This window comes from Apostichopus japonicus, chromosome 11, assembly GCF_037975245.1.
Source record: "Apostichopus japonicus isolate 1M-3 chromosome 11, ASM3797524v1, whole genome shotgun sequence".
Classification (NCBI taxonomy): Eukaryota; Metazoa; Echinodermata; class Holothuroidea; order Aspidochirotida; family Stichopodidae; genus Apostichopus; species Apostichopus japonicus.
This window is the reverse complement of record NC_092571.1, coordinates 20,721,647-20,749,636: the sequence shown is the minus strand read 5'-3', so window position 1 is coordinate 20,749,636 and position 27,990 is coordinate 20,721,647. Positions and strand designations below refer to the sequence as shown.

The 27,990-nt window shown below is 36.9% G+C and overlaps 2 protein-coding genes across 9 annotated transcripts in view; one reads left to right on the top strand and one right to left on the bottom strand.

The window, feature by feature from the left end:
- Positions 1 to 13,014, top strand: part of LOC139975614 (basement membrane-specific heparan sulfate proteoglycan core protein-like) — a 181,990-nt gene extending 168,976 nt beyond the window's left edge. For all 4 annotated transcript variants that reach the window (XM_071983660.1, XM_071983658.1, XM_071983657.1 and 1 more), the window contains 10 exons: positions 265 to 486; positions 1,451 to 1,695; positions 2,580 to 2,751; positions 4,167 to 4,304; positions 5,041 to 5,122; positions 5,946 to 6,024; positions 7,116 to 7,186; positions 7,619 to 7,702; positions 8,720 to 8,823; positions 9,913 to 13,014. In XM_071983660.1, coding sequence (XP_071839761.1) covers positions 265 to 486; positions 1,451 to 1,695; positions 2,580 to 2,751; positions 4,167 to 4,304; positions 5,041 to 5,122; positions 5,946 to 6,024; positions 7,116 to 7,186; positions 7,619 to 7,702; positions 8,720 to 8,823; positions 9,913 to 10,076 — 1,361 coding nt within the window. In that variant the 3' untranslated portion in view covers positions 10,077 to 13,014. The remainder of the gene's footprint in view (positions 1 to 264; positions 487 to 1,450; positions 1,696 to 2,579; positions 2,752 to 4,166; positions 4,305 to 5,040; positions 5,123 to 5,945; positions 6,025 to 7,115; positions 7,187 to 7,618; positions 7,703 to 8,719; positions 8,824 to 9,912) is intronic.
- Positions 11,906 to 27,556, bottom strand: LOC139975618 (general transcription factor IIH subunit 2-like). 5 transcript variants are annotated; one of them, XR_011795811.1, is made up of 16 exons: positions 27,451 to 27,556; positions 26,502 to 26,620; positions 25,642 to 25,756; positions 24,668 to 24,754; positions 23,762 to 23,812; positions 22,780 to 22,834; positions 21,635 to 21,740; positions 21,210 to 21,300; positions 20,694 to 20,781; positions 18,756 to 18,832; positions 18,268 to 18,362; positions 18,069 to 18,169; positions 17,064 to 17,172; positions 16,239 to 16,278; positions 14,537 to 15,008; positions 11,906 to 14,506 (listed from the first exon to the last, which is right to left on the bottom strand). XR_011795811.1 is itself a non-coding variant. In XM_071983669.1 (15 exons), the coding sequence occupies exons 2-15, from the start codon at positions 26,558 to 26,560 to the stop codon at positions 14,895 to 14,897; spliced, it is 1,188 nt and encodes a 395-aa protein (XP_071839770.1). In that variant the 5' UTR covers positions 26,561 to 26,620; positions 27,451 to 27,556; the 3' UTR covers positions 11,906 to 14,894. The 5 variants fall into 5 exon arrangements, 4 of the variants coding, with proteins under 4 accessions (XP_071839770.1, XP_071839772.1, XP_071839771.1 ...); XM_071983669.1 differs by having other exon boundaries at positions 11,906 to 15,008; XM_071983671.1 differs by having other exon boundaries at positions 11,906 to 15,008; positions 26,502 to 26,585; positions 27,451 to 27,513.
- Between the last annotated feature and the right edge of the window lie 434 nt (positions 27,557 to 27,990).

Here is a 27,990-nt window from a genome sequence, read left to right as displayed (position 1 = left end):
ACATACATCAAACCATCTGCTGGCTCCAGTACATTTAATTTGTAGGACCACACACATCAAATCATCTGCTGCCTCTAGTACATTTAATTTGTAGGACCACACACATCAAACCATCTGCTGCCTCTAGTACATTTAATTTGTAGGACCACATACATCAAACCATCTGCTGGCTCCAGTACATATCTCTCATACTTTAAAATGTTTCATTCTGTCGTAATCTACCTGTCTCCTAATATTATTCAACACACTTGTCCCACCTTACAGGATCCATAATATTTAACCCGTCGTTTGTTGGCGATTCCTACATTGCCTACGAGGGTCTGCTGTTTTCCCAGGATGCTTTGGATATCACTATGATGTTCAAGCCCAACACCAATGACGACGGTCTGCTCTTGTTCAACGGGCAGCGCTCAAGGGGGGCAGGTGACTACATCGCTCTGGTCCTCCTTGACGGCAAACTTGTCTTCCAGTACGACAGTGGTTCTGGTAAGTTAGACCGTTACTTGATATTACTTGTGAGAGTAACAGTTGAGTGAAGCAGACTTAGCATTGCTCTGGTTCCCCTTGGAGGCAAACTTGTCTTTTAGTATGACAGTGGTTCTGGTAAGTCAGACCGTTACTTGATATTACTTGTGAGAGTAACAGTTGAGTGAAGCAGACTTAGCATTGCTGTGGTTCCCCTTGGAGGCAAACTTGTCTTTTAGTATGACAGGGGTTCTGGTAAGTTAGACCGTTACTTGATATTACTTGTGAGAGTAATTGTTGAGCAGGCATAACATTGCTCTGGTTCTCCTTGGAAGCAAACTTGTACACTCTTGTCCATTGGAGGGGGACGTTATGTGACTCCAGACCAGGGGTGTGTGTTACAGTAACATCCCTGCTGCCTTCTTCTCTGAACACTTATCATAAAGAGCAGTCATGATATAAGCTGGTGTACATCCACAACCACCACAATGGGTTTCAAATGAGCTTCTGTTGGCTTTCCGATACCTTGGAATTTCACTGAACTATCATAAAGACAAACAAGACTACAAAGTGATAATAATAATAATCAGACAGTTATTTTTATGGCGCTTCAGCGACCATGAATGTGGGAGAAGCCTGCCAGGGCTTATTGATAGAACTTTCATGTCGGGTGGCTTACAAAGTTAACATTTTAACTCTAATTTTGTCTAAGTTTGGAATCCTTTCAATTTAAGAAAGTCATTTCAGATGGAAAACTGTAGATCGATCTTGGATGAAATGCCCACCTTACTATGACCCGGCTGGGGATCAAACCTCGAACTTACTGATTGCTTCAAAATTTTGAATATTGACAATTCTCCTGCAAGCCTCATCCCTTCAGTAGTTTGCTGGATTTAGTTAAACTGGTAACATTTTGGTCATTAGTCAAACTGACTGTCCTGAAGTAATTTGAAGTAATGTTTTCTTCTCTTTTTCTGTTTCTCAGGCCCAGCCATCATCGTCAGCAACGAGAACATCACAGCCGGTCAATGGTACACCATCGAAGCCCACCGACTTGCCAAGGAAGGGTCACTGGTGGTCAACGAGGGAATCGCCGTGAAAGGGATATCCCCGGGTAGCAGTCGTGGTCTCAACTTACAGTTACCTCTGTACCTCGGAGGAGTCAACGATTTCATCGATATACCCAGATCTCTGGGAATACAGAAAGGATTCGTGGGCTGTATCACTGAGGTAAATCAAATCGAAAGTTAATTAACTTAAACAGTCACCTGCCATCAACAAAGGCGTAACCATGGAATCCCTTTTGAATAATTGTTTAAATATTGCAATTGTCAGCAGCTTTGTTCCATTTTAAGGCCAAAAATATTTCTCACAAAAAAATTTGCTTGAACAGAAAAATTTACAGCTGAGTTAACTTTGTGACATTAATGCAGGGATGTGCCCAGGATTTCCTGAGTGCCGGGTATACTGATCGCCATCCTGGGGGAGGGGTCTAAGGGGGAGGGGGTGTCCCCTCCCCTTTGAGAAATTTCTTAAGGTGCTCAGATGCCAAATGCTGGCACTTGTGTAGCTTTTTAAGCACATACACAAGTACTAGTTTTGCTAACAATTTACATTTTTTAATTTTTTTTTAGTGACATATAATACGTACCTGGTAAAAGTTATTAGTTTGTTTCAAAGAGATTTTAAAAGGGACCGATTGAGAGCCGTAAGTAATGTTTCTCGCATGCGTAACTGATGCATTATTAGGCTGTATGAGTTTGGCATAGGCTAGGCCCAATTTATGTTGAATATATTGTTAGGAATATCCAGATTTTAGATGAAAATAGTGCTGGACGGGATTCACGATTTTTAAGACAGTGCTGGGCGGTAATTTTTAGTGCTGGGCGGGGCTGCCCAGTGCCGCCCAGCATCATCTCTTTGTCTTTGACCTTCTCTTGACCTTCTGTATTCTCATTGCAGAGGCATACAGTCAACTATACAGATGAATGACATAGTTTCTGTAGTGTTGAAGCTTGAGATGTGACAGTGGATGTCAAAAATGAGATTTTAATTGTACAGGAATGGAATGTTCATTCTTTTTTTTTTTTTTCTTTTCTCTTTCTATTCCTTAGGTTGAACTCAACGGAGAGCCTTTTGATCTAGTTACATCCGCCATCGGTAATAGCAACGTTCAAGAATGTACCGACATAGCACCTTGTGAAAAGGAGCCCTGCGAGAATGGCGCCACCTGCCTTACCATCTCAAACTCCCTCTATAAATGTGTATGCACGGAGGAATACACTGGTAAGTTCTGGCAAGAACACAGTAGTCAATTCTGGCCACTGTTGAGGAGCACAGTTAGTTTCCAAGTGGAATTCAAATAGAATATCAGATATCTCACTATAAAACATATCTCGATTGGCAGACCGGACTAGAATCACTCTGAACGTCAGAAAGATGGTAAAATGTCCTTCTTTCAGAAGCTTAAACTGATATGTCCTTTCTAGTGAAGCTAATGTTTTAAAGTCCCATCATTAGCTCAGCTTTGATATTTTCTTGTGTTTTGTATTTTGTTTTGCTCTATACTATCGTGTTTTATTTTTATTTTATTTTTTTATAAATTTCTCATTTTGCGACATTGAGCTGTGAAGCTTGTGAAGCCCTACAGTTAAGCTCATTTTCAAATCATCCAATAAAGAACTTATATTAATGAAAAGGATGAGGATTTGTTTGATCGAAAGAGTGGTTACCATCAGATTGCAGTCAAAGTACTACATTTTGAGTTCTTTTATACACAGTAAGGGTCGAAGTGGATTAAAGTGTTCGCTGATACAGAGAATCAGTGCTAAGAGCTTGAAATAAGTAACAAGATTTATGTATTGTGATCTTACAAGCCTTGTATCAGTGTCGAGTATGTATCTTTACATCTCCTAAGTACGGGACTACATGTAACAGGTGCTTTGCTTACCTTTAGCACACCTAGTTTGACTCTCACAGTGAATGAAAGAAATGTAGGCTTGAGCTTGCCAAATTATAAATCTTAGAGCATTTGTTCTTTACGTACACTTACACCATACACGGTATACACTGTGCAGCTAGTCGTCGAGTGTTAACATTTATGCATCATTGGCTTTCCTTGCTAAACATGTCACTTGAATTATTGGGTCAAAGCTCAACTAAATGGCTGAGGGGGAAATAATGTTCATTGGCAGTGAGTTACTATTGGCATTTTACTTCATTAGTGTGTAAGTCACCTTTCTCAGTGAGTAAACGGTTTTGACGAAGTAGGATTTTCAGCATAATCCGATTTTAAACAGGCCCCAGATTATTTGTGTAAGATGTTTACTAGGCATGTTTCGTCATACCCCATAAGAAGCATATCTGTTACTACTAAATGTTCCCGCCACCCGCACAAAACAGTTTGGCAACCGTGTATTTACTGTAACTGAAGCCAGGCTGTGGAACGACTTGCCGTCTTCGGTTGCTAATCAATCCACATTTCTCTCTTTCTAAAAAGCTCTGAAGACAGTTCTCTCTAATGAGGCCTTTAAGTAATACTATTTTTCTTTTTCTTTCTTGTTGCTGTTTTTGTTCATTTGTGTGTTTTATTTTTTCCATTTAAAGCGCCATAGAATATCGTTTAAGTTATGGTGCTATATAAATGCCTTATATACATATGTATATATATATATATTATTTTGACTTTTAATTACATATAGGTATTCATTGTGAAACCTTGGTTGGTCCTTGTCTATCAGCCGAACCCTGTGAAAATGGTGGATCTTGTCTACCCATCGGAGCTGACGCTTATCAGTGTATGTGTCCACTAGGATTCTCAGGCTTGAACTGTGAAAAAGGTAAGCTGGATTTTAAGACGTAAATATGATAGTTTCAGGAATAAACATTGCTTTCGTAGATTCTTCGATGAAATGTTTGTGCTTGATTTAAAACAAGAGATTGTGTAAATGAATAATTATGGTGGACCATTGACATTACTTTTTTATAACGTGACATCTACGAAATATCGAATAAGACTTTCTTCAAGTTGTGATTTAATTCTAAGAGTATTTTAGAATTTGACTACAAGTATAAAGATGTTTTGATGTATAAGGCAGTTATTATCACCATGGAGATGATCAAATTGAGTACGTGGAAACATGATTATGAAATGGATGGATACTGTTGCTATGATACAACATCAGCAAGATATTAAGAACTGAACTTACTTGGGGCCGAAAGGCTTCGGTTCAAAGACTACTAGATCATAGAATTAGTACCAGCCGGCCGCCTGTTTGGATAATGATGTCATTAGCCATGATTCATGAATGGGTTCATTCATGTTCATATCTTCATGAGTTTTGTCATATCCAGGGAAGGTTTAGTCCCACTGATATACCATCACAGAATGGGTGTGTCTCTTTCAGCACCGCTAAGTTGAAGTGTCCGAAGGCACCAACTTCCCCCTTAAACAAAAGAGGTGCTAGTTTTCTCCAATTGTTTGTTCCTAGGCTCTCCTAATCATATCTTGTTGTATTTATTAAACATTAGTCAAAGACTTGAGTCATTTATCAGATACATTTCATTCTATTTCAGATGTTACTTTAGAAGATGGTGCCTACTTCAGCGGATCGGGTTACCTGACATTACCTAAGATGACTATACCCAGGCGCAGAGGGTAGGGATAGTAAAAATGAAATTTGAAGCTAGGTTTATACAACTGTTAACCTTGTTACAGTAGACAGATTCTGACTGTAGAAACCTAGGTTTATACAACTGTTAACCTTGTTACAGTAGACAGATTCTGACAGTAGAAACCTAGGTTTATACAACTGTTAACCTTGTTACAGTAGACAGATTCTGACAGTAGAAACCTAGGTTTATACAACTGTTAACCTTGTTACAGATATAAACATATATATTTTAAGTTGTAATGAGTTGGGAAATCCAGAACAGTGAAAAAACTTCCTGCCTCAACTGGTATTCGAACCCGGGCCTCTCGCTTTATATGCAGACACCCTAACCACCTAGGCCATGGACACTGGTTGTATGTCCAGAGGTTCGAAACCAGTAAGGAAGGTTGTCATTCCACTGTAGGCATTTGGCACCTGTATCGAGCATTACTAGTTCTGTTTTGGTGACATATTTGCCTTACTCTAGAGATCAAACATGATGCTAACCAACTTGAAAATCATTTGTGGTTCCTAAAGCCAGATCTCGAAAGAGATACTTTGAACAGACTCTGTTAAATGAAATTAAAATAAAAGACAAGGCAAATGAATATATATATTATATGATATTGTAATGAGTTGAGTTTATATATATATTATATATACTCTGACAAGTTTATGCCCATTTTTTATTATTAAAACTGTCATCGTTTTCAGTAATATGCCTTTTTGTTATTGAAATATTCTGAATGACATAATTTCCCTTCTTGATTTTGATCATAATTGAACTTTTTAACTTTGAAATGAATTCTTTTCTTTTTGTTTTTTCAGTACCAGCTCCGATAAGGAAGTTTTATCATTTAGATTCCGAACTACCGATACAGATGGATTACTTCTATTCCAGGGAGCTGTAAGCCTATCTCACTTTTAGTTAAAGTTATGCTACATTGGCCAGAAATATGCTAATATTCAAATATGGTCACCATTGTTCAAAATTCTTAGACCGATTTTATTACAACCTTTGAGGAAATTTTATCTCACTGGGACATTCAGTCATCTTGTGTGTTCCTTACAAATGTCTGAGAACAATTTGGAGAGTAAAGACCTCCAGGCAAGTACTTTTTGATAACTTCTAGCAATTATAACGTGCTATAATTTGGGGCCTATACTGACTACCTTTAAGGGATATTCGAGTGGCAGACTTTGTGACACTTATATAGAAGAGAAAAATGTTCCACACTGTTAGTTGTAAACCGCAACTCAATGTCTTGACATATGGTTGAAATGAAGGTAACCTAGTTTGACTTGTAAAATCCTGGATTCCTCACTGAAGTGGATCGTAGTTGTTCACAAATAGTTTGTTTATTGTATGGTTGTGTTTGTATTCACTACTGTTTTATGTTTACTGTCGATGGGAAATAATTTCCGTTTTCTGTTGTCTGAAATGGACAATAAAGTTTCTATCTATCTAGAAGGAGGTCTCATATCAGTTCTTCAAAAGCTTTAGCTTCCTATTATAATCTTGTTGTTGAGTTGTCCTTGAAACATGATACATTTTGGGAATTTTTGCATGATACCTATCAAAAGTTCTCTGTATTAAGATTTCATGAAAATGAAACTTTTCTGTTTGTTTTTGTAGAAATATCATTTCCGTCTGTGAATGAATGAGCCTAACTATTATCAAGAAAAAGAAAAACATCTCTAACTGAAATTGCTGTGATGACATCATTCATTCTGCTATTGCCAGATACATTCACAAAATACTACCAATTTTGAATAATTTCATATCTTTGTCATACAAAATTGCTGTAAATGATGTGGTTTCCACCTAAAGTTGCCAAAAACTTCCAGCATATTTATTTTTCAGCAATCAACTTTCAGCCACAAAAATTTTCCCATTTATTCTATATTTCTACTAACATAAACCTCTCTCCCGTTTTTTCTATACATGACATCAAGGACTACAAATTATTTACATCTGAATATGTTCTTTCCTTTTAGCCCGAAGGAGAAGATGGTTTGAGACAAGATTTTATCGCTATCAGCCTCAACGGCGGTTATATTGAATTTAGGTAAGGTCAGAAATTTATTATCAATAGTGAAAGAGTTTGTATCGTTGTATCTCTATTTTGGGGGGTGAAGAAGCATACCTTTCTATGGCCGTAATCTCACATAGCATGTCATATGCTGTACCCATCTTGCAGACTACCTTGAAGTTTTTTTTCGGGAATTATTCTGTATTTATACGTTAGCATGACATTTTGTTTTGATGTAACCTATATGATTGGGCAGGTGTAACACTCAAAAACGTACTTTGTTTATGGGCTAACTTGCTTTTAGCTGCATTTGATCTAATTATTACTTCTTTTCCTTTAATCTCTCACTTTTTGGGATGGAAAATTAAATCTCCCTAATTTCATGAAAGACAGATTAACAAGTCTATTCTGTATGTCTGTAATTTAAGAGTATGCATTCACAAGCTTCTCTCTGTTGTTATTTTACAGCTATAATTTAGGCAGTGGACCTGCTGAGATTGTTTCCAGGTCAAGGGTCAATAACGGTCAGGAACATACTGTCGTTGTCAGCAGGTAAGGAAAACTTAACAGGCGATTCGTTTAGGCGCAGAAACGTTGGTGGAACACTGATACTCGGGATAAGAGGAAGGGGAGGGGGCGGGGGGGTGGGGGTGGGGGGCGGGGGGGTCGGAGAAGGTACTCAAACACAGTTGCAACTGCATAAGTCAAAGGGGAAGTGTACCCTAACAAGTGACGTACTCAGAAAGATGGCCTTAGATGAGATAAGTGTGGTGGTAAATTGAACATTTGAATAGAAGTGGAAAGATGAGGGTGGGGGGGGAGGGGGAACAGTGGACGTAATTTAGGTAATTTAGGAAGAACCAGCATAAAGGTTGTGGATGTTGTTATTAAACGTGCTGGTAAAATTATTAGAAAAGTTCTGCCGTCAGTGGCCTCTGTCTACGAGAATTGTGTATGAGACAAGCTGTTGTCCGTGTGGAAAGATCACAGTCACCCATTGCACACTCATCTAACCAGCAGTATCGTCGCTGATGTCACACACAAATAGACATCGTTCTTCGTTTATAGGCACTGCCATTAGTGTTCACAACAAGAACTTCACGAGGTAGGGGGGGGGGTGTGGCCGTTCCACTTAGTTGCGCTGTTGGAGCTAGTTAGTGCATATTTTGTTTAGACTGCATATAACTGTTGTATATTATCAATGTTCTTTGTATTTTGTATCATTCATTGTATTGCTCACCGCAGATATGTAATTTCCTTCTGGGATTCAATAAAGTTGACTTACTTAATTGTTGAACGACAGCCACAGTATGAAGGACAGCAAGAGATCAATTGAGAGAGAAGCCACAAAAGGTGTTATTGATAGAGGCTGAGACACTGAAGGAGGAAAAAGGCCAAAAGATGAATTTTAATAAATGAATAACTATACAGTGAAAACTGCTAGATACACTGACATGGTATGATACCTGCAAAGTCCTTCAAGGCTACACACATTTATGCATTTATTATGCAATATAACAGTGGAATATATTTTTCACATTGTGTTCCTTATTTTTATCTGTTGTATAGAATGAGGAAGGAGGGTATGCTGATGATTGACGATGGAGCTGAAATATTAGGAGAGTCACAAGGAACGCTACAGATGCTAAACATACAAGGCAACTTGTATCTAGGTGAGTCAAGTTTACTGTCCCCAATCTATAGATGCTAAACATACAAGGCAACTTGTATCTAGGTGAGTCAAGTTTACCGTCCCCAATCTACAGATGCTAAACATACAAGGCAACTTGTATCTAGGTGAGTCAAGTTTACTGTTCCCAATCTATAGATGCTAAACATACATGGCAACTTGTATTTAGGTGAGTCAAGTTTACTGTCCCCAATCTATAGATGCTAAACATACAAAACAACTTGTGTCTAGGTGAGTCAAGTTTACTGTCCCCAGTCTATAGATGCTACACATACAAGGCAACTTGTATCTAGGTGAGTCAAGTTTACTGTCCCCAATCTATAGATGCTAAACATACAAGACAACTTGTATGTAGGTGAGTCAAGTTTACTGTCCCCAATCTATAGATGCTAAACATACAAGGCAACTTGTATCTAGGTGAGTCAAGTTTACTGTCCCCGATCTATGGATGCTAAACATACAAAACAACTTGTGTCTAGGTGAGTCAAGTTTACTTTCCCCTATCTATGCAAGATTCCTGAGTGGATGGGTGATGTTTCCTGATGTATATAGGCACAATTTTTTTTTAATCATAAATTAATATTCAATTGATCATTCATCATATTTCTTTGATATTGGCAAATGAACAAAAGCTACTATGCTGGTAGGTGATTACCAATTGAGGTTAATTGACATATGGTATGTATAGAATAGTGACCTAGGTGTAATTTAAGCCAAACTGTTGTCGATCGAAATTTTCATGATAGGACGTGGTGAAACCTACTGTGTTTTGTCTGAAGATGTGGAGAGGATTGGTGTGCAGGGTGGGGGGGGGGACAGGAGGGATTGGTGTGCAGGGAGGGGGATTGGGTGGTTGGAGGGAATACATATGTTTGTGGTACTGGTGTAATATAGTCGTGTTTATATCTTGAAACCATTATCGACTATTGACAGGACACAAACCCCCCTTCCCTTCCCCCCTTCCTATCTCAGTTTGGTTTGGCTTAGTATTGAAATATGTAATATTTGCTGCCACAGATTATTCACGATTTTGGTAAACCAACTGTTCCTGGTCGCCTTTTTTGTCCCTCAGGAGGTGCACCTGATATTAACCTGCTGACTGGCAGTAGGTTTACAGAAGGAGCGGAGGTTTGCATCAGCGATTTAATCGTGCAAGTCGGAGATATGGACTCCGTCTCGGTCAACTTCAAGGACAGCGCAGAGGGAGGGGTGAATGTGGCCGATTGTATTGTATGAGAAGTCACTTTTTTTTAAGTACAATAGTGTTATATAATTAATGTTAAGATCATCAATATTTTTCAAGGGTGGAGGGGTCTAACTATCGCACCAGTTCTAGAGGAGGTGGAGGCAGCAGGCGGTCGTTTAAGCGCATGGATGGTATATGAGCTACGTAGTTGTTACTGGTAATGGCCTGACCACATTGAGATGAAGATGATATAGCTAGGAATTTGTTCAGTTCAGTTCCATTCAAAAGCCACTGAGTGTGGAGGGCGATACACACATGATGGGCCCGAGACCAAGTCAAGGTGAAAAAGGGTGATTGTTTGGATTGTATCCTGGAGCAATCGGAATGAGCCCAATGTCAGGTGTGTCTACCTGGTAGAGTAGCCTGAAAGTGGGTCTCTGGACAGAACTGTCTGTTTCCTTCATCTTGTAGTAAAATCCCACAGTTGGTTGTGCTCATTTCAGATTGCAGAGTTAATTCAAACTAAAAGCCACTTGCTTTACAAACAGAAATATTATCAAAAACAAGTGTAAAGTAAAAGATGATATGGCAACCCATTGTGATATGCAGGTAAATTGCATTGTCCCTAAATCTCCCATTTGTCCCCCCTCCCCTGTCTTTCTCCCCCCCATCTGCAAAATATGGCAGGGCTGTCATTCAAGATTTGTTCCACGTAGCCAAGGCTGCTCAATTCTTTCTTCGTGATGATCAATATGAGAGGAGGATCAGACGAGATCAGAATCCACTTGTAGCTGTAAGTTAAGACCATAATTAACAGGTTCAAAACTAGTTTGGTTGAGCATTAATCACAGAGTGATGGGGCTATTAACCTATTTGAAAATGTTCAAAGCTTCTTCTAACAAGCTTTTGATACTTCTGTTTTGTCAACCTACGTCATATCGTCTGAAGTCTCCCAGTTGTGGACTAATTTGGTTGGAAATGTCTACTTGACAAAAATGTCCCATGCTGCTAGAGCAAGTATACGTGGACAGTTGGATGGGGGGGGGGATGGGGGGGTGGTGTTGGATATTAACAATATGTTTTAGAAATCGAATTTGGTGGACTGCCTGGAAAAATACCGCAAACTATGAACCAATTAATGCTACAAAACATTGGAGGTATTTTGTTACTTTTTAAAATTTTCTACCATGGTTAAAAGAAATCATTGATATTTTGGGCATTAAAAGGGGAAGGGGTGGGGAAACAATCTGGTAGGGAACAAAAAAGTACTTACCTATTCTGTACTGCATTGTGAGTTTATAAGACAATTGTCTCTCAATTATTCTTTTAATCACTATTTTGTAGTGTAAAATGTTTTTTAAGTACCATTTTATTTAATTTATGCATTTTTTTTTTAATATTTGCTAAAAAAAAATTTGAAGAAGGGATATTATATATATATCATGGGGATGCAATTTGTTTTTACCTGTTACTCTTGTCGTATAAGTATTAAAGCCTGAATTACTGCCGTACGGAGAAGGATGGATATTAATGCATGGTTGCATTCGGTGCTCTGAACAATTCTTTCATGTGAGAATGAAGAAGAATGAAAAAAAAAAAAAAATAGAGATGAAAAAATTCTGGAGAAAAAAAAGTGCTGCAGATTAAGACAAGGTTGTTTTTGTTTTGAAAGGTGTTCTAATTTATTGCAATTGCTTCAAGCTTTGCTGGTTGATTTCTTTTGTTTTTCGTAGTGAGTTTCGTTCGTGTCCTCCCAGACTGAAATAACCTTTCGGAAAGAAATTTAGCTCATCAACACACAAGTCAGTGCAAATAATAAAGCAGCAGCCTTTCCATGAATAAAAAATTATTTTATATTATTCTCCAGTATTTTATAATAATAATTATTATTTTCTTCTTTTCCATCTATACCACGAATAAGCATGTTGTAGCCATGTTTAGATTATTCAAAAACTTAATATCCTTTTGTTTTTCATTTTAGTAGTTTGGCTAGTTCGTAGAGTATTTACCCATTAACCAATATTGACTGATTTTACCCTTTCGAAATATACCATCAAAAAAATTTCAAACTTTAGTTTGCTTTAATAACCAATCTGTTTGCCATTTGTGATATGTTTTACATAAATCTTGAAAAGGTTTGATTGCCAAGAAGGAAAAGTAACTTGTTGGATGTAATAGGTTCATTTTAATAATTAAATTTGTTTCTCAATCAATTGTTTTATAGGTGGGTAGTTTTTACCTGGTTTAGGTAGTAACCAACACAATATGCTGCATTTAAGGCTCAATGGTCAGGGGACGTATTAAATATAGCCTCACCTCTGGCCTGTTGGCTTGTCGATTATCTTATCATTTTTCCTCAGTAGATTTTAAAACTCGCATGTTAGCTTGAAAAGACATTGTAGATGCTTGCAACCGGTCAAGACTTTCATTAGCAAAGGTTGTTCCTCTTTCTTCTTCTTTTTCTTTATATTTTCTTTCTTATTTTCCCTCATTGTAAATTGTGAAAAAAATGTGCTCAAATGGACATCGTGGGTGGTTTATTATTCTGGAAGCTCTAAATAACAAATCCGCTAGTTTAGCTAGCTGGTGTCTGTTTTGGTTTCCAGCAAATCAAAACAGAAAAAAACATTTAAACAGGAAATTATAAACAAATATGAATGCGCTAAGAAAAACTATTGGTGGTGAAAATGTAAACCAGGATTCACATACATATATGATGCTCACATTACAAGTTTACAGATATGTTTTCACTTTTATAGAAATTTACAATTTTCAAGGAAGTAAATGGCATTTCAGACCTTGTCTTGCAAGCTGCATGCATTTTATAATACTTTGGTTATTGAAATCTTTCTTTCAATTCAGATTTTGCAGAATACAGCGACTTCTTGGGAGAATTATAAACCACCTTTCTATGTCCAAATGTTTTTAATTTTTAAGCATGTTCTTAATGGAAACCACAGAAGAGCAATACAAGTAAAAAAAACACAAGTGTGATCATTTAAAATGGCTATTTTTTGTCTTTTGATGGTTCGTGACTTTATCAACAAATAGCAAAGTCACTGACTCCATGATGAACAATTTTCTGGTGATCTTTTTGACAGGGAAGGGAGAGGGGGGGCATTCATAGATCACAAAGAGAAGCACCTTAACTTATTCCCCTTCGTGATTTTAGAAATGGTCACTTTTTACAGAACAACATTCGAAAAATTCTCGAGAGAAGAAAGTAAAACTGGTTAAGACACGACATGCCCTCAGAAATGAATTACTGAAAAAAAAAACATTTTGAATCTGTTTCCTTTTCAGATGCTTTCTGGTTGAGAGAGTCTTTCTGTATGTCAGTCTATCTGTCAGTGTGTTTAAAGTTTGATTTCAAATCATTCTAACTTGAAGTAACAGTCACACTCTAAAAACTAGAAATATCAAAAACATTTCTGTAAGAGTTATGAATTTTATTTGTTATGACTTTTAATTTATCTGTCGAGGTAAATAAATTTCATTCCCTTATTTCTTTGTAACATAACTTGATTACAAATATAGTAGCACAGTTATTTCCCAATAAGGTATTACTGCACCTAGATATCAACTCCTGTTTACTCCAGCACTACCTCCCCCCCCCCTTCCCAGGTATCTACCCAATCCATTAAGACTGTTTAGGTCTGCCATCTCCTAGACAGGTCTACACCCAATTCATTAAGACTGTTCAGGTCTGCCATCTCCTGGACAGGTACACACTCAATCCATTAAGACTGTTCAGGTCTGCCATCTCCTGGACAGGTATCCACCCAATCCATTAAGGCTGTTCAGGTCTGCCATCTGCTACACAGTATCCACCCAATCCATTAAGACTGTTTAGGTCTGCCATCTGCTACACAGGTATCCACCCAATCCATTAAGACTGTTTAGGTCTGCCATCTCCTGGACAGGTATCCACCCAATCCATTAAGGCTGTTTAGGTCTGCCATCTGCTACACAGGTATACACTCAATCCATTAAGCATGTTCAGGTCTGCCATCTCCTAGACAGGTCTACACCCAATCCATTAGGACTGGTTAGGTCTGCCATCTCCTGGACAGGTATCCACCCAATCCATTAAGGCTGTTTAGGTCTGCCATCTGCTACACAGGTACACACTCAATCCATTAAGCATGTTCAGGTCTGCCATCTCCTAGACAGGTCTACACCCAATCCATTAGGACTGGTTAGGTCTGCCATCTCCTGGACAGGTCTACACCCAATTCATTAAGGCTGGTGAGGTCTGCCATCTCCTGGACAGGTATCCACCCAATCCATTAAGGCTGGTTAGGTCTGCCATCTCCTGGACAGGTATCCACCCAATCCATTAAGACTGTTCAGGTCTGCCATCTGCTACACAGTATCCACCCAATCCATTAAGACTGTTTAGGTCTGCCATTTCCTAGACAGGTATACACCCAATCCATTTAGACTGTTTAGGTCTGCCATCTCCTGGACAGGTATCCACCTAATCCATTAAGGCTGTTCAGGTATCCACCCAATCCATTAAGACTGGTTAGGTCTGCCATCTCCTGGACAGGTATACACCCAATCCATCAAGACTGTTTAGGTCTGCCATCTCCTGGACAGGTATACACCCAATCCATCAAGACTGTTTAGGTCTGCCATCTCCTGGACAGGTATACAGCCAATCCATCAAGGCTGTTTAGGTCTGCCATCTCCTGGACAGGTATACAGCCAATCCATCAAGACTGTTTAGGTCTGCCATCTCCTGGACAGGTATACACCCAATCCATTAAGACTGGTTAGATCTACCATCTCCTGGACAGGTATCCACTCAATCCATCAAGACTGGTTAGGTCTGCCATCTCCTGGACAGGTATCCACTCAATCCATCAAGACTGTTTAGGTCTGCTGCTAGCACACCCAGGACAGGAATGCAATGAGTCGTGGATAAATAGCTCACAATCTAAGCAGTATATGTTGTCACATTTTGGACACTGGAATACCTGTTGTGAGGAAAGAAAACCTTAATGATAATAGACAGTATAGTTCAAGTCGATGTATTCTACATTTAAATAGACAGTAGGCCTATAGTTCAATTCAATGGTTTCTACATTTGTACCATGTCAATTGCAGATAAACCAACAAACTTATTCACATGCTACCTTTGGGTACAGTTTGAGTTTGACAGCATATTTGCTGATGTCAACAAAAATAATGTAAAATGTAAAAATAAAGCAATAACTAGCAAAAGGCATAAAGTTTCTTGTAAGGAAACTTTCATTCCTACCTGTTATCACTGTAGTAACCAGCTATTCTAATTAGTGTTTGCATTTTTTTTAGACTCCATGATATGAAAGGTGACCATATTTTGCTTTTCAGGGAATCTAGTGACATGATATTAATTTTGATCACTTCAGGTTGATTTCAGGGTGTAATATCTATATTTTTGTGTTTTAAGGGATGGGTGGAATTTTTAGGGCACCAGAGTGTGGCGGAGCAATGTTCTAAAGCTGATGTTCAAATGCCCACTTTTCTGTAATACATCCTCCAGAAACGAGCAATTTTTGCCCCCAATTAATAATTGATTTAGGGACTTTTTAGCAAATTTAGAAATAGTTTCTGGCACAATGATCATAATTCAAGGATAGTACATGAAATCTACGGATTTTACCCTGAAATTTGGGAGGTCAGGTCACCTCGCTTCCATAACCAAGTGTATCAAGTTTATGCACTGATGTACCAACGCTACTAACTTTGATCGATCACACCAGGATCTTAAACATGACAACATTTAACTGCCAAGTTATGTGTTGTTACATGTGGCTGGGTGGGGTCATGTAGTCTAAAGAGGCCAACTTCTCATATTTTGCAGACATAATTACCATTAAATATCATTATATTAGGAAATTTGAAATCCCAAATTTCTTACCTCTTCTATCGATTTGAAGGTTGTCATACTACATACTTCCCTAAATTGTGCTATTAAATTTGTAATTAAACCCCCACCCCCTCCCTATTCCCCTGGGTGTAAAAGGGTTTAAATCTCTGAGCTAACCTTGATAGTCCAGCTTCTTTGATTGAAAGCCTTCAATGCTTGTACAATAATGATTTATCTCTCAAATGTTGCTACTAGTATTGATTGTATTACCTACACTGCTGGTAGCTGCCTTAAATCAACTATTACAAATGCAAATCAATTGTTTTCAATATTTCTTTTCCAACCGACTACTTACATTTTCATCTGTGAGGTGAGACTGACAAGCCTGACAAAATCTGTGAAGGTAAAGAGCAAAGGAATTACTACTCAGGTGAGATGAAGTATGAACTATATCAATTTATCTCTCCAAAAGTAATAAAATAATGGAACTGTGTGCCAGAACTAACATGGATATTAAAGCAGTTAGTTGTGTTTCAACACTAAAATGGTGAAGTCCTAACAAAGTTCTCACCGGGTTCATTTACTTCCCACTGATGTTACCTGGTTCATTAATTTACCATTCAAAACATGGTTCAATAATTTCCCATAAATGGAACCTGGTTCATTCACTTACCACTAATGTAACCAGATCCGTTCATTTCCCACTACTGTAACCAGTGTATTCTGTATGATTGTAATGAAGGGCTTCTTATCATCACACAAGTTGCTATCATCTGGTAATGAATTATCATTTCTTCTAGATCATAACTTTATTCCAGAGTTATCCTTCTTACTAAACTTCTGTTTTTTCTTTCCTTTCAATTGCTACATTTGTGGCTGATAAACTTGAACTAACTGTTGCAGTAACTATATTTCACAAGCAAATACAATTCCAGCCCTGCTCATAATCCATTCCTAAATAAACAACTAATAATTGGTGAACATTTCAAAGAATAAACCAAGAATTAATTGACCAGCATATTTCTTTTCATCTCACAAGATCTCTTCGTAATTGCAAACATCTATAGAAATCAGGAACATCTCCTTAATCACACTCTTTTGTTCTAATTGAACCAGCACTGGAGATCATTCTATCCTATATCTCTCCTCATGGAGAATATTTGTAGATAAATAAACTTACAGTGAATGTTGATTCGAAAAGTTTGACCTTTGAACCTCCACAAATTCATCCAATGGAAACAAATGATGGAAAGATCTGGCAAGATGAGGTGCTGATACTAAAGTAAGACCTGTAAAACAAAATTAATAAATCGATCAATCAATCAATCAATCAATCAATCAATCAAAATTAAGGCTCACTTCCTACTTGGCTGATGTTTAGCGACTGCCTCGTGGTCCTTGACGAATACCGGATGGATCATTTTGAGATCGCCTCATTTACATATCCAAATGTGAAGATAACTAACATTGAATTTCTTCAATAAATAATAGTGAATAATTTAGTGTTCGGATTTGTGTAGTACTTTTTTACGTTCTGGTTTACTTCTCTTAGGAAAATACTTTGGTTTCTATACATGTACATCTTTGCAGCACTTGTTATAGCTATTTGACCATTTTGCATGATATTTTTATGATGCGATAACAAATACCGTATATGCATGTCTTCTGTATGTCAGGGTACAATTAAGGGTAAAAACTTTGCATGTAGCAGTTTGAAGGTTCTGGAATTTGTCTCTATTAAAATTCTATGGTTCCTTTGTACAATAACTGCTGTGTCTTTACAGCACTTGTATAGCAATTTGCCCATTTTGCATAGCAATTTGCCCATTTTGCATAACAATTTGCCCATTTTGCATAACAATTTGCCCATTTTGCATAGCAATTTGCCCATTTTGCATAGCAATTTGCCCATTTTGCATAGCAATTTGGCCATTTAGCATAGCATTTTGCTCAGCAATACCAGATAAAATTATTTCCTGTACAAAGTTGGATGCACTTAAAATTCCCTACTAGTAATGTGATAATTTTCTTGACACATATTTTTTATTTCAAGGATGGGAAACACGAACCAAACAATAATCTTCATAATTGTGAGAGGGGGTGCAAATGGAGCCCAGGGGAGGGGGAGTTTACAGTACAAGGGAGCCAAGAAGGTAAGGATAGTGTGAGGGGATGTAATACATACCGCATACTTTACATTCTATGGGTAATTCGCAATATTTGCTTCGACACTGCGGACAGAAGTAGCCGACTGTACTTAATTGTTTGGTGTTAGAGTCAAGATGGCTGAAAGAAAAGATTGAAAGAGAATGAATGTACAAGAGTAGAAAACATGGTGTGAGAAGCTGACACTTTCAACAACAGTAGTATGTAATATAACTTACCACATGCACAAGGATGGCTGTTCTTGTTTGTCTTTCTCTGTGTTTAGAACATGCTGGGGAAATCCCATTTTGATGGTAGATGGTTCTGTGTTTGCCTATAGAAAGAAATAGCCATTGTTAATGATCTCAAATGAAAAATTTATGGATATGAAAAATAACAATGTAGTCAGTAAATGCCTAGTAGTAAAGTGTGAACAGGGATGTTTCACCTTTAAAGAGAACTTATGTTTAACATGAAAAAAAGTATACTTGAAACTAATAACCATCTAGGTTTACGTATCAGTATGAGCAAATTATTAATGACAAAACTGATGGTCCTTCAAACTTTTCTGAACTGAGGTATAAAGGTACCTTCAATCATCTGTGGTGGTATCCTGCACCATCTAAGATGGACCGTTATTTAAGACTTTTTTTATTATTTATTTATAACTGATTACAGGAAACTTGTCCCTGAAATGGAGTGTTGTAGTCATGTTTACCACACTCACCGTAGCTGGAGGGGGAGTGGTATGCTCCATTAGTAACTCTGTGAAATGTGTTTCATCTAATACCACTGAGTAAGTACCTGGTAACAGAGAAAGTAAATACAAGACAAGAAATCAGTGCCAAAGTTATGGTTATGATATATATTCATTTATGAAGGATGATAGTATTCCGGGTGACCTAAGACCGGTGAACAGACTTTTAGTGATTACATACTTGTATTTCTAGAACAAGTACATCTGTCTACTTGTATTTTCTCTCATTGCACTCGTACTTGTACTCATACTGAGGACATTTTGAAGTCATAGTAAGGGCATTCTGTACTCATATTGCTCTTACACTAAGGACATTTTGTACTCATACTTGAGGGCATTCTGTACTCATATTTGCTCTTACACTGATGAAATTTTGTACTTATACTGAGGGTATTCTGTACTGGTATCTGTACTCATATTGAGGGCATTATGTACTCATATTTGTACCCATACTGAGGACATTTTGAACTCATACTGAGAATAATTGGTACTCATACTGAGGACATTTTGTACTCATACTGAGGATATTCTGTACTGGTATCTGTACTCATATTGAGGGCATTCTGTACTCATATTTGTACTCATACGAGGACATTTTGTACTCATACTGAGGACATTTTGTACTCATACTGAGGGCATTCTGTACTCATATATTCTCTTACACTAAGGACATTTTGTACTCATACTGAGGGTATTATGTACTGGTTTCTGTACTCATATTGAGGGCATTCTGTACTCATATTTGTACTCATACTGAGGACATTTTGTACTCATACTGTGGACATATTGTACTCATATTTGCTCTTACACTGAGGACATTTTGTACTCATACTGAGGGTATTCTGTACTGGTTTCTGTACTCATATTTAGGGCATTATGTACTCATATTTGTACTCATACTGAGGACATTTTGTACTCATATTGAGGGTATTCTGTACTCATATTTGCTCTTACACTGAGGACATTTTGTACTCATACTGAGGACATTCTGTACTGGTTTCTGTACTCATACTGAGGGCATTATGTACTCATATTTGTACTCATACTGAGGGCATTCTGTAGTTGTATTTGTACTCATACTGGGGCATTTGTACTAATATTTTTACTAACACTGAGGTCATTTTGGAATCTAGCATCTAGATACTAGAGCAAGATTAGGTACTTGTCATTGTGCATAGCACCTTGTACTAATACTGACCAAGGAAGATGTACTCCGGTGCATGCCGTTGTACATGTACTACAATTATGCCAGCGAGTTACTGACCCGCAGAACAAACAGTTCAACATTGAAGGACCACAGATGTTGCTATTGGTTAACAGTATAAACTATATATGCCGTAACACATTGAATGTAAACCATCCGCACGCAATCTATTCCAGAAATCAAATATTATAAAATCAGATATCAAATATTAAACTCCAGTCATCCTTCATCAATTTATTTAAAACGAAATTCTTATTAGCTAATAAATCACTAGGCTATGATCTACGTTTGTGTTGATTTGAGATGCACTTTTTGAATAAGACATCATGCAGAAACTTTCAGAGGTTCGTTTAGCATATTACCATGGTTACTGCATAAGATAATTTTTGGTGACTTAATACATATTTTGTGATATAAATACTAGACATCTAGGTCTACATTCTGCTGGAAAAACAAGTACCTGCTCTGAAGTGTGATATACATCTATTAATATGACAGGGAAACATTTGAAGTTTGAAGAATTAAAAATGATTTGAAATGACTTTCTAAATTGAAAAGATTCCAAATTTGAGTTAAAATGGTGAATTGGAAGCCACCCAACGTGTAAGTTGTAATGCATTTAAGCCCTTGCGGGCTTCTCCCACATTTGTGTTCACTTAAGCGTCGTAAAATGAACTGCTAATTATTATTATAAATTAATTTACCATTTGTGTCTTCACATATCTTGCGACAAATTCTGACCTCGGCAGCTAATCCAATCACTGAACACCGAATGTTCATGTCCTGAAGCAACTGCACAATCGAACAACAACAAGAAAACAACAAAAATATTAGGAGAAATGTTACTTTGAGGCACTATTACATAACTGATTAGTTGAAGTCAAGGATTCCAGTTAGTATCTGTGAAATAGTAGATCAAGAAGTTAGAGCTACTTAATGAAGTATGTAACTAACTTATGGAAGTTAACAACTCAAAAATGCAAGCTATGCTCTAATACAGGCATCGCGTAGGAATTAGAGAAACGATGATGGTAAAACTAAACAGAGATGTCTTAATATTGCCAACAACTTGCTTTTTTTTCACTTTTCACCAACAAACACGAACTGCTCACTCAGTGGATAGGTCCATACAGAGCTATGTGACTAACTTGAAGGCCCTCTTGGGTAATAATTGTATTAATATGAAAAGTTTTTCTTTCCCCGACCAATGAGTTGCTCACCTTTATTGTGTTGTGTATATTACCAGGGTCACATGTGGTCAGACTTCCCATAATAATGAGTATCTCACGACTGGCATGGCCTGGCATATGTCTGAGAAAAGGTAAAAATAAATGGAAATTTATTGTAAGAGCGAGATATTGACAACATTCTGAAATAATGAAATGCCTTATAATACTTATCCGTGGGGGAAAAATGGGTAGAATTTAACTATGGTACAGGGGCAGCAGAAATAGGTTGGGGGGGGGCAGGCTGGGGGGTTGGTCACAAGTGGCATGTTCACCCAGTTTTGTTTAAAACCTCAAAATTGTCCCAATTCATAAACAAGGAGTGACCTTTTTGGCAAAAGTACCCTTGTCCTATTTTTGTAATTCAAAAGTGCACTTTTGATGTAATTTCAAATGAAAATTGAGAAAACTTAACCTACCTCAATGTCGACACAGCTAACTCTATTGCATTCTGAAGAGATGGCTCCTTCACACAAGGCTTATCCTTACAACCTTTCAGTGCCAATATATGTCTTTTGGGGTTACCTTGAAGGAAAAACAAATATATATATTTTTAATTGAAGAAATTTAGACACCCTGTCTCCTATTTAAAATGGTGGATGATGGAAAGTGATGGGACGTTACACTTTTCCAACCATTTGAACGAGGTTCATTTTTCTTATTTCTCCTTGATTTTATTTTTTATTTATTTGTATGTTTGGTTGAGACTAATCAGGCTTTGTACTTCTTTCAGTATGTCTGCTCTTTATAAATCTCACCATCTACTGTTAGTATTTTGAAAATTTATAATTCTATAAAATTTATACTTCTTGAATTTTGTTTCAAGGCAAGATCGTCAAGGGAAATCAAACCCAACAATCATTGTTTATACCCTATTAATAGATCATCTTGCGATGAATACTAACATCATAACTATAATGTGTACAAGTAAGTTAGCCTGATGTTTCGATCCTAGCAGGATCTTCTTCTCCTAGCAGGATCTTTGAAGAAGATCCTGCTAGGATCGAAACGTCAGGCCAACTTACTTTTACACATTCTCCTACACAGGCTCTCTAGTGGATAAGCAGTTTGCTAACAGTTTTATTTTATTTTTATCATAACTATGAAGTAGAACTTGGTGCCAAATAGGAAAGTAATGAAGTCACGTGAAAAGGCTGTCTCATATGTTTTCCTATTTTTATGAATAAAAGTAACGAGTACTGTAAACAATGCCAAAGTCTGTTTGTTTATTTTGAAAGCAATATTTATTAACCAAATTTTAAAAATACTTAACTAAAACAAAATAAATATGGTCACTTTTATGTTAAGGAAGTAAACAAAATAAATAGAGAAAATTTGAAAATCTTCTGGTCATGAACATGCAGCAGCTGGTAAGTTTATTGGGATTAAGTCTATTCCACTTTATACTTTGTACAGAATACAAAACTTTCCCGAATAAAAATCCATCCCTGCTTCAAAGTTTGAATACAGAGATATATTGCATAGTGGAAGAAAAAAACTCATTTAACATTTACAGTATATGATATTAAATTTGAAAATTAAGAGATGATCATGTGTACTTTACCTCCAAGATCTGTGAGTTTCTCGGCTCTCATATTGCTTGTGGTTAGCACACCAATCTATCAAGTGAGATTAATATTCAAATAATTTTTGAATTTTAACAGAAGAATTCCTTTTTTTAACAGACAAGTTCATATGGTTGTTTTGTACTATTCAAATCTGAATTTTGTGTTTTAAGTTTTTTTTTCAATTTTACACATTGGTAATAAGAAGATACTTATCTGGTCTAGATTTGTTTCTGTCACTATAACTTTGGTCCAACTGGAAAGGTCAAACTTAATGTTTGGTTTCCTTTTATTTCTTGTCTTATATGAATACTGAAGCAGTATTCAGGTTTGTTCACATTTCAAGGAATAGGCGTAGCCCCCCCCCCCCAACCTAACTTGCTTATGAAAATTCGGGCAATATGCTGAGGATTTTTCGGGCATGTACTGAAGGAAAAATATAAAATTGCAATGTGTTTTTCAATGGTTACACTTATACTATTATTATCATTATTATTGCAATGACTTCCCCCAAAGGAAGGGTAATAACACGGCAAATGATTGTATGTAATTTGGCATGCGATGTAATAACCGATGCATGTCTATATGACATGCATGCAAAAAATTGTTGGTTCTATTTCTTGGGCAATTCGTTACGGCCCCCCCTCCAAATCAAATTGGGCTCCTACGCCTATGTTTCAAGGATAAATCAACAAGAAGATTATCTTAGCTATTGCGGCACATCCACCACGATGAAATCACAGACGACCTACCATGATTCTCTTACTGAAGTAAGGATTAAGTCTGTCAAAATATGTTACATTCACTCAACCTTATCACAAGTTATGGACAAGATGTAAAGATGGGAGTTTCAACCAACTGTGTGACTAATTTTCTCTTTAATTTCAGGTTTTTACATTGTGCACCATCAGAATATCCCTTTGTCTGTTACATTGTTTGAACATTACTTTCCATCACAAAATAGCAGAACAATATTCTTACCTGACTGATTGGATTTTGATCGAAATATTCATCAATAAATTTCTCCAAGAGCTGTGAGATACCAAGTGGAGAAAATAAAGGCATATGGATTGTTACTGCATTAAAACATAATCTGTATGGACAGATGTTCAGACCAAACTCTGCACAACCAATTTTTGAAAAGTGATTTTAGTTTTGTTGTCTTGTAATTGATGGGAGGGGGGTGTAGGGGGATGGGGGGGGCTGTGTTGGGATAAAATTAAAGCACCTGATAGAACCTTACTCTTTCTTTGCCAATATGAAATGCAATAAAATAAATAAAGAGTCATATTTTGCCATGAAAAGGATGGTAAAAAAGGCCACTGAGGCATTAAGGTCTCTTAAAAAATGTACACCAAAGGCTTCTGTGGTTTGCCATTCAAATATGTTAACAGCAGGCACAGGTTTTGAAATACTTTAAACAAAGTAAAACTGCAGTGAAGAGAGACCTGCTGCAGTGTCATACAGCCTTATAACCATCTCCCAAATTGCTGGTGTTCATACAGTACACACAATACTGTGGCAGTCAGCCTGGAAATGAATGCCATCTTGTGTGTATCCTCACTTGCACTCCGGCTCACAATCATTAAAACCACTTGGTAGCTGTTCCAAACACTCATGAGTATTTCCAACGTTTACACAAAATTCCTAATTAATGGAAATAGTTTTGTTTTTTGGTAGATTTTTTCCAAGCAGATAATGAAGCATCCAACTAAATGGACGTTGAAATTATTAGCTGAATGAGGATTGCCTTCTGTCTTCACAGAAGAATAGTTATTTAAAATGGTAAAAGTTTCAAATCACTCAGCTTCTGTCTAAATTTAAAACTATCCATCATCCTTAACCCAGTGATTCAGTCGTACGTAGTCAAGTCATTTCTCATTTTACCTTTATTGTCGAAGAGAGTCTGTCTGGCTTCAAGTCTTGTATTTCCATGGCTTGAGACATATCAACTACCAAGAACAGGTGGCGCATCTATAAATGTAAGGAAGAAATATTTCATGCAAGAATGAAATGTCCCTGTCAAAGAAAAAATGGATTCTGCATATCCTGTCAAGCTGCCAACTCACGGTTTCTGGAGTGGGTTTCCTGGTGTTTTCATTTAACAGTAAATATGAAGATTATCCCAGAATGACAAATTGATATGAGATGTTACCTACAAGGGTTGCTTTGAGTGTCCTAAGTTCTGCTGAAGTTTTTAGCCACCACTGTCCAATTTCTCCCAATCCAACCCTACACCGTAAAATTTGCAACAACAACAATGGCAAAATCAATTTGACAGTGACACCTTGAAAGTAAGAGAATGTTTCACACAACCCAGAATGTGAGTAAATATACTCAGGTGCAAATCATTCTGAAGGGGATATTAATACTGAACGGTCAAATGATAATGGTCGGTTTTCATGTGTGGTAATTTCAAGAAAGAAAATAATTCCCCAGGAAGTACTTAGGAAGCATTACAACTGCTAGCATGCATGTTAAGAGCATAACCATTTCACAACAGCAACAAACCCTAAATTCAACTTCCATGGAATCTAAAATCTGATCTTCTTTTCTCTTCCCATGAAGCTATGAAAACAATCAGAATAATCCAAGGCAGTGGGACTTCCAGCTCCTTATCCATGGTAGTAACATTGTTAGCAGCTGTGACCAACTCCTTGCAACAGAGCTAGCACATTGTTAGTTGTTCTAACTCATGACTTGGGATCTTTAATGCTGTTAACTGCTGATACAGAAATTTTGAGTTTATACAGTTGGTTTGTAGCAGGGTAGGAAACCGATTCTAGATAACAATGAATTTTTGTTGTACAATGTATATTGTCTGAAAGAATGTAAGATTTTGATAGACAAGATGGACTTACCATACCAAGCCTAACATTCACAGGCCTGTCAGCCAACCTTTTTCTCTTGGCTCTCTGAATTATGTCATCTACGGTGGCTTGCAAGGATCCTGCTTCATCCTCCTTAATTGCTTCCCTGTAAAATACAAACAAGTCATTATGTTGAAAATATATATCGACATGAAGAAGCAATTGTGTTTGACAAAGTTTTCAGACAATTGACTTTCCTTGATCTTTGATCTATACGGAAAACAATAGGGCTTTTTGTTCTCATTAAAATGGATCCGCAGGTATACTGGAAAAGGTATTTCATCTAAGTCTTTATTTTGAAGTTCACATCTTATCAATGTTTTCATACCTTGACCTCTGTTGTCCTCAAATGGCCTTTGACGATTACAGGTAACAATAGGGTTCTTCAACTCATTATGCTACAGTACATCCTGAATACCAATTATATTGAGCATTAATATTTACAAAAATCTCTTAAAAGGGTTAAAATACTCAGATATCAAAATGGTATTCTCCCCTGAGGCCCTCTTTAAAAAATTACAAAAAAAAGGATTATAAAGGAAATTAAATTCAAACAATTATTAGAATTAAGAATAACAACGACAAAAATTTAACAAAAACATAAACAAAGAAATTAAGTTAAGATTACTATTAAAATGTGAACTACATGTTGAACCTCCATTTTACACTATGAGTTAGAGCATAGAAGACAAGGTCTAAATCATGCACACACATACAAATGCACACTCCTTCACCATTGCAAAGATGCCTCTTGTCTTCAGCAGGAATTTAAAAAAAAAAGATCCTTCAAATGTCATAAAGTTATAAAGTCATGGAATGAAAAAAAATCCAAGTAAAGAAAATGATCCTACCAGGTTCTTTCATAATCTCCTTCCCATCTGTAAGCTTTCTCATTTTCATCTTCAGCCATTTTGGTTGCTCGGGACTGGTAATAGCTGTAAAGTTTATTATCAAATTCAGCAGAGTCAAACTATAATGGAGAAAAGAATGTCATTCTTCCAGTGCTACAAGTTATAAGCCATTCAGTTTATCACACATGCACATCCTTTATGTGTCATAAAATAACTTATTTCCAAATTCCTATAACAGGATATTGTTATTTTCTTTCAATACTCAATACTAGACAGTGGGCTAGGCCTACAGTACAACCATTCACTCTTACTGTTATTTCAGCCAATTACACTGGATAGACAACCCAAAGGAATTACACTTTGCTGTGGACACTTTTCTGTGAAGCAATGCCATTGGAGTTTGTGGCGATTCACTTTATTGTGTCTGTGCATTACCTATCCTGCTACCGTAGGTTACATTAGACAACTTAGTTTAAGTCTCTAAATGAAATATAGACTAGCCTATATGCCAACCTGATTGATACTGTGATAGCAGTGTTAGTTAGGCTACTATTAATTATTCACATGATTCCAAAGACAGTTCTGTAATACTGCTGGCTTACATAGTTTGCCTAACTTTTCATCCGATGATCGGACTAGGCCAACTTTTATTAGGTCTACATAATTAATTTGCTTATGCCAAGATACCCTAACATTAAACCTAGATTATAATGTTAGGCTAGGCAAACATTAACGTATCATACTAGTTAGCCTACTACTCAGTACTACTGTTTAGGCCTACGTTAGGGGCTTGCAAAAAGTGTAAATTGAGAATTAAGCGTTCAAATTACCCTTCAAACAAGTAAAATTCGTAAGACACATCAAACTTAAGACGTTTTAGTCACCTCTTTATGTGTTAACTTAATGATAAACAGTGTCAGCTCTTCCTGCAAAATGCACAGTAACCTACCTGACCTACTGTAGCCTACTCGCACACTGCAGCTTGTAAATCCCAAAAGACTCGGAAGTTAGCAGGCATGAACAGCAGACTATAACCACAGTAACTAACAGCAGACGATAACGAAAAGGACACTCTGAGACCTCAACAGTGTACCATAATAGAGTCCACACGGGTAAATTTGAAATAGTGGTAAAAGGTCCCTCAGTTTGTTCCCTACTAAATTAAATAAGCTATACCACGTTAAAGAAGTAGGTCACATATCGTCTCTGTTACAATTCCAATCTTAGAAAATCCTTTCATAACTTGAATGATTTAATTGTGAGAATAAAATAATCCATATTTTTTGTTGTGATGTCCATTGAATTTGGGGACTATTTCCAAATTTGGAATTAGTGCTAAAATGTTTATAGTTCTTTTTCTTCAAGAAATAAGTTTCCTTCCAATAATGGACCTATAAAAGTTCTAGTCTATTTTCAGGAAAAAGTTTGGGCTCCAAAATCACTCCATGAGTCGAATTGTTAAACTTTAAAACAAAATCTAGTTTAGGTG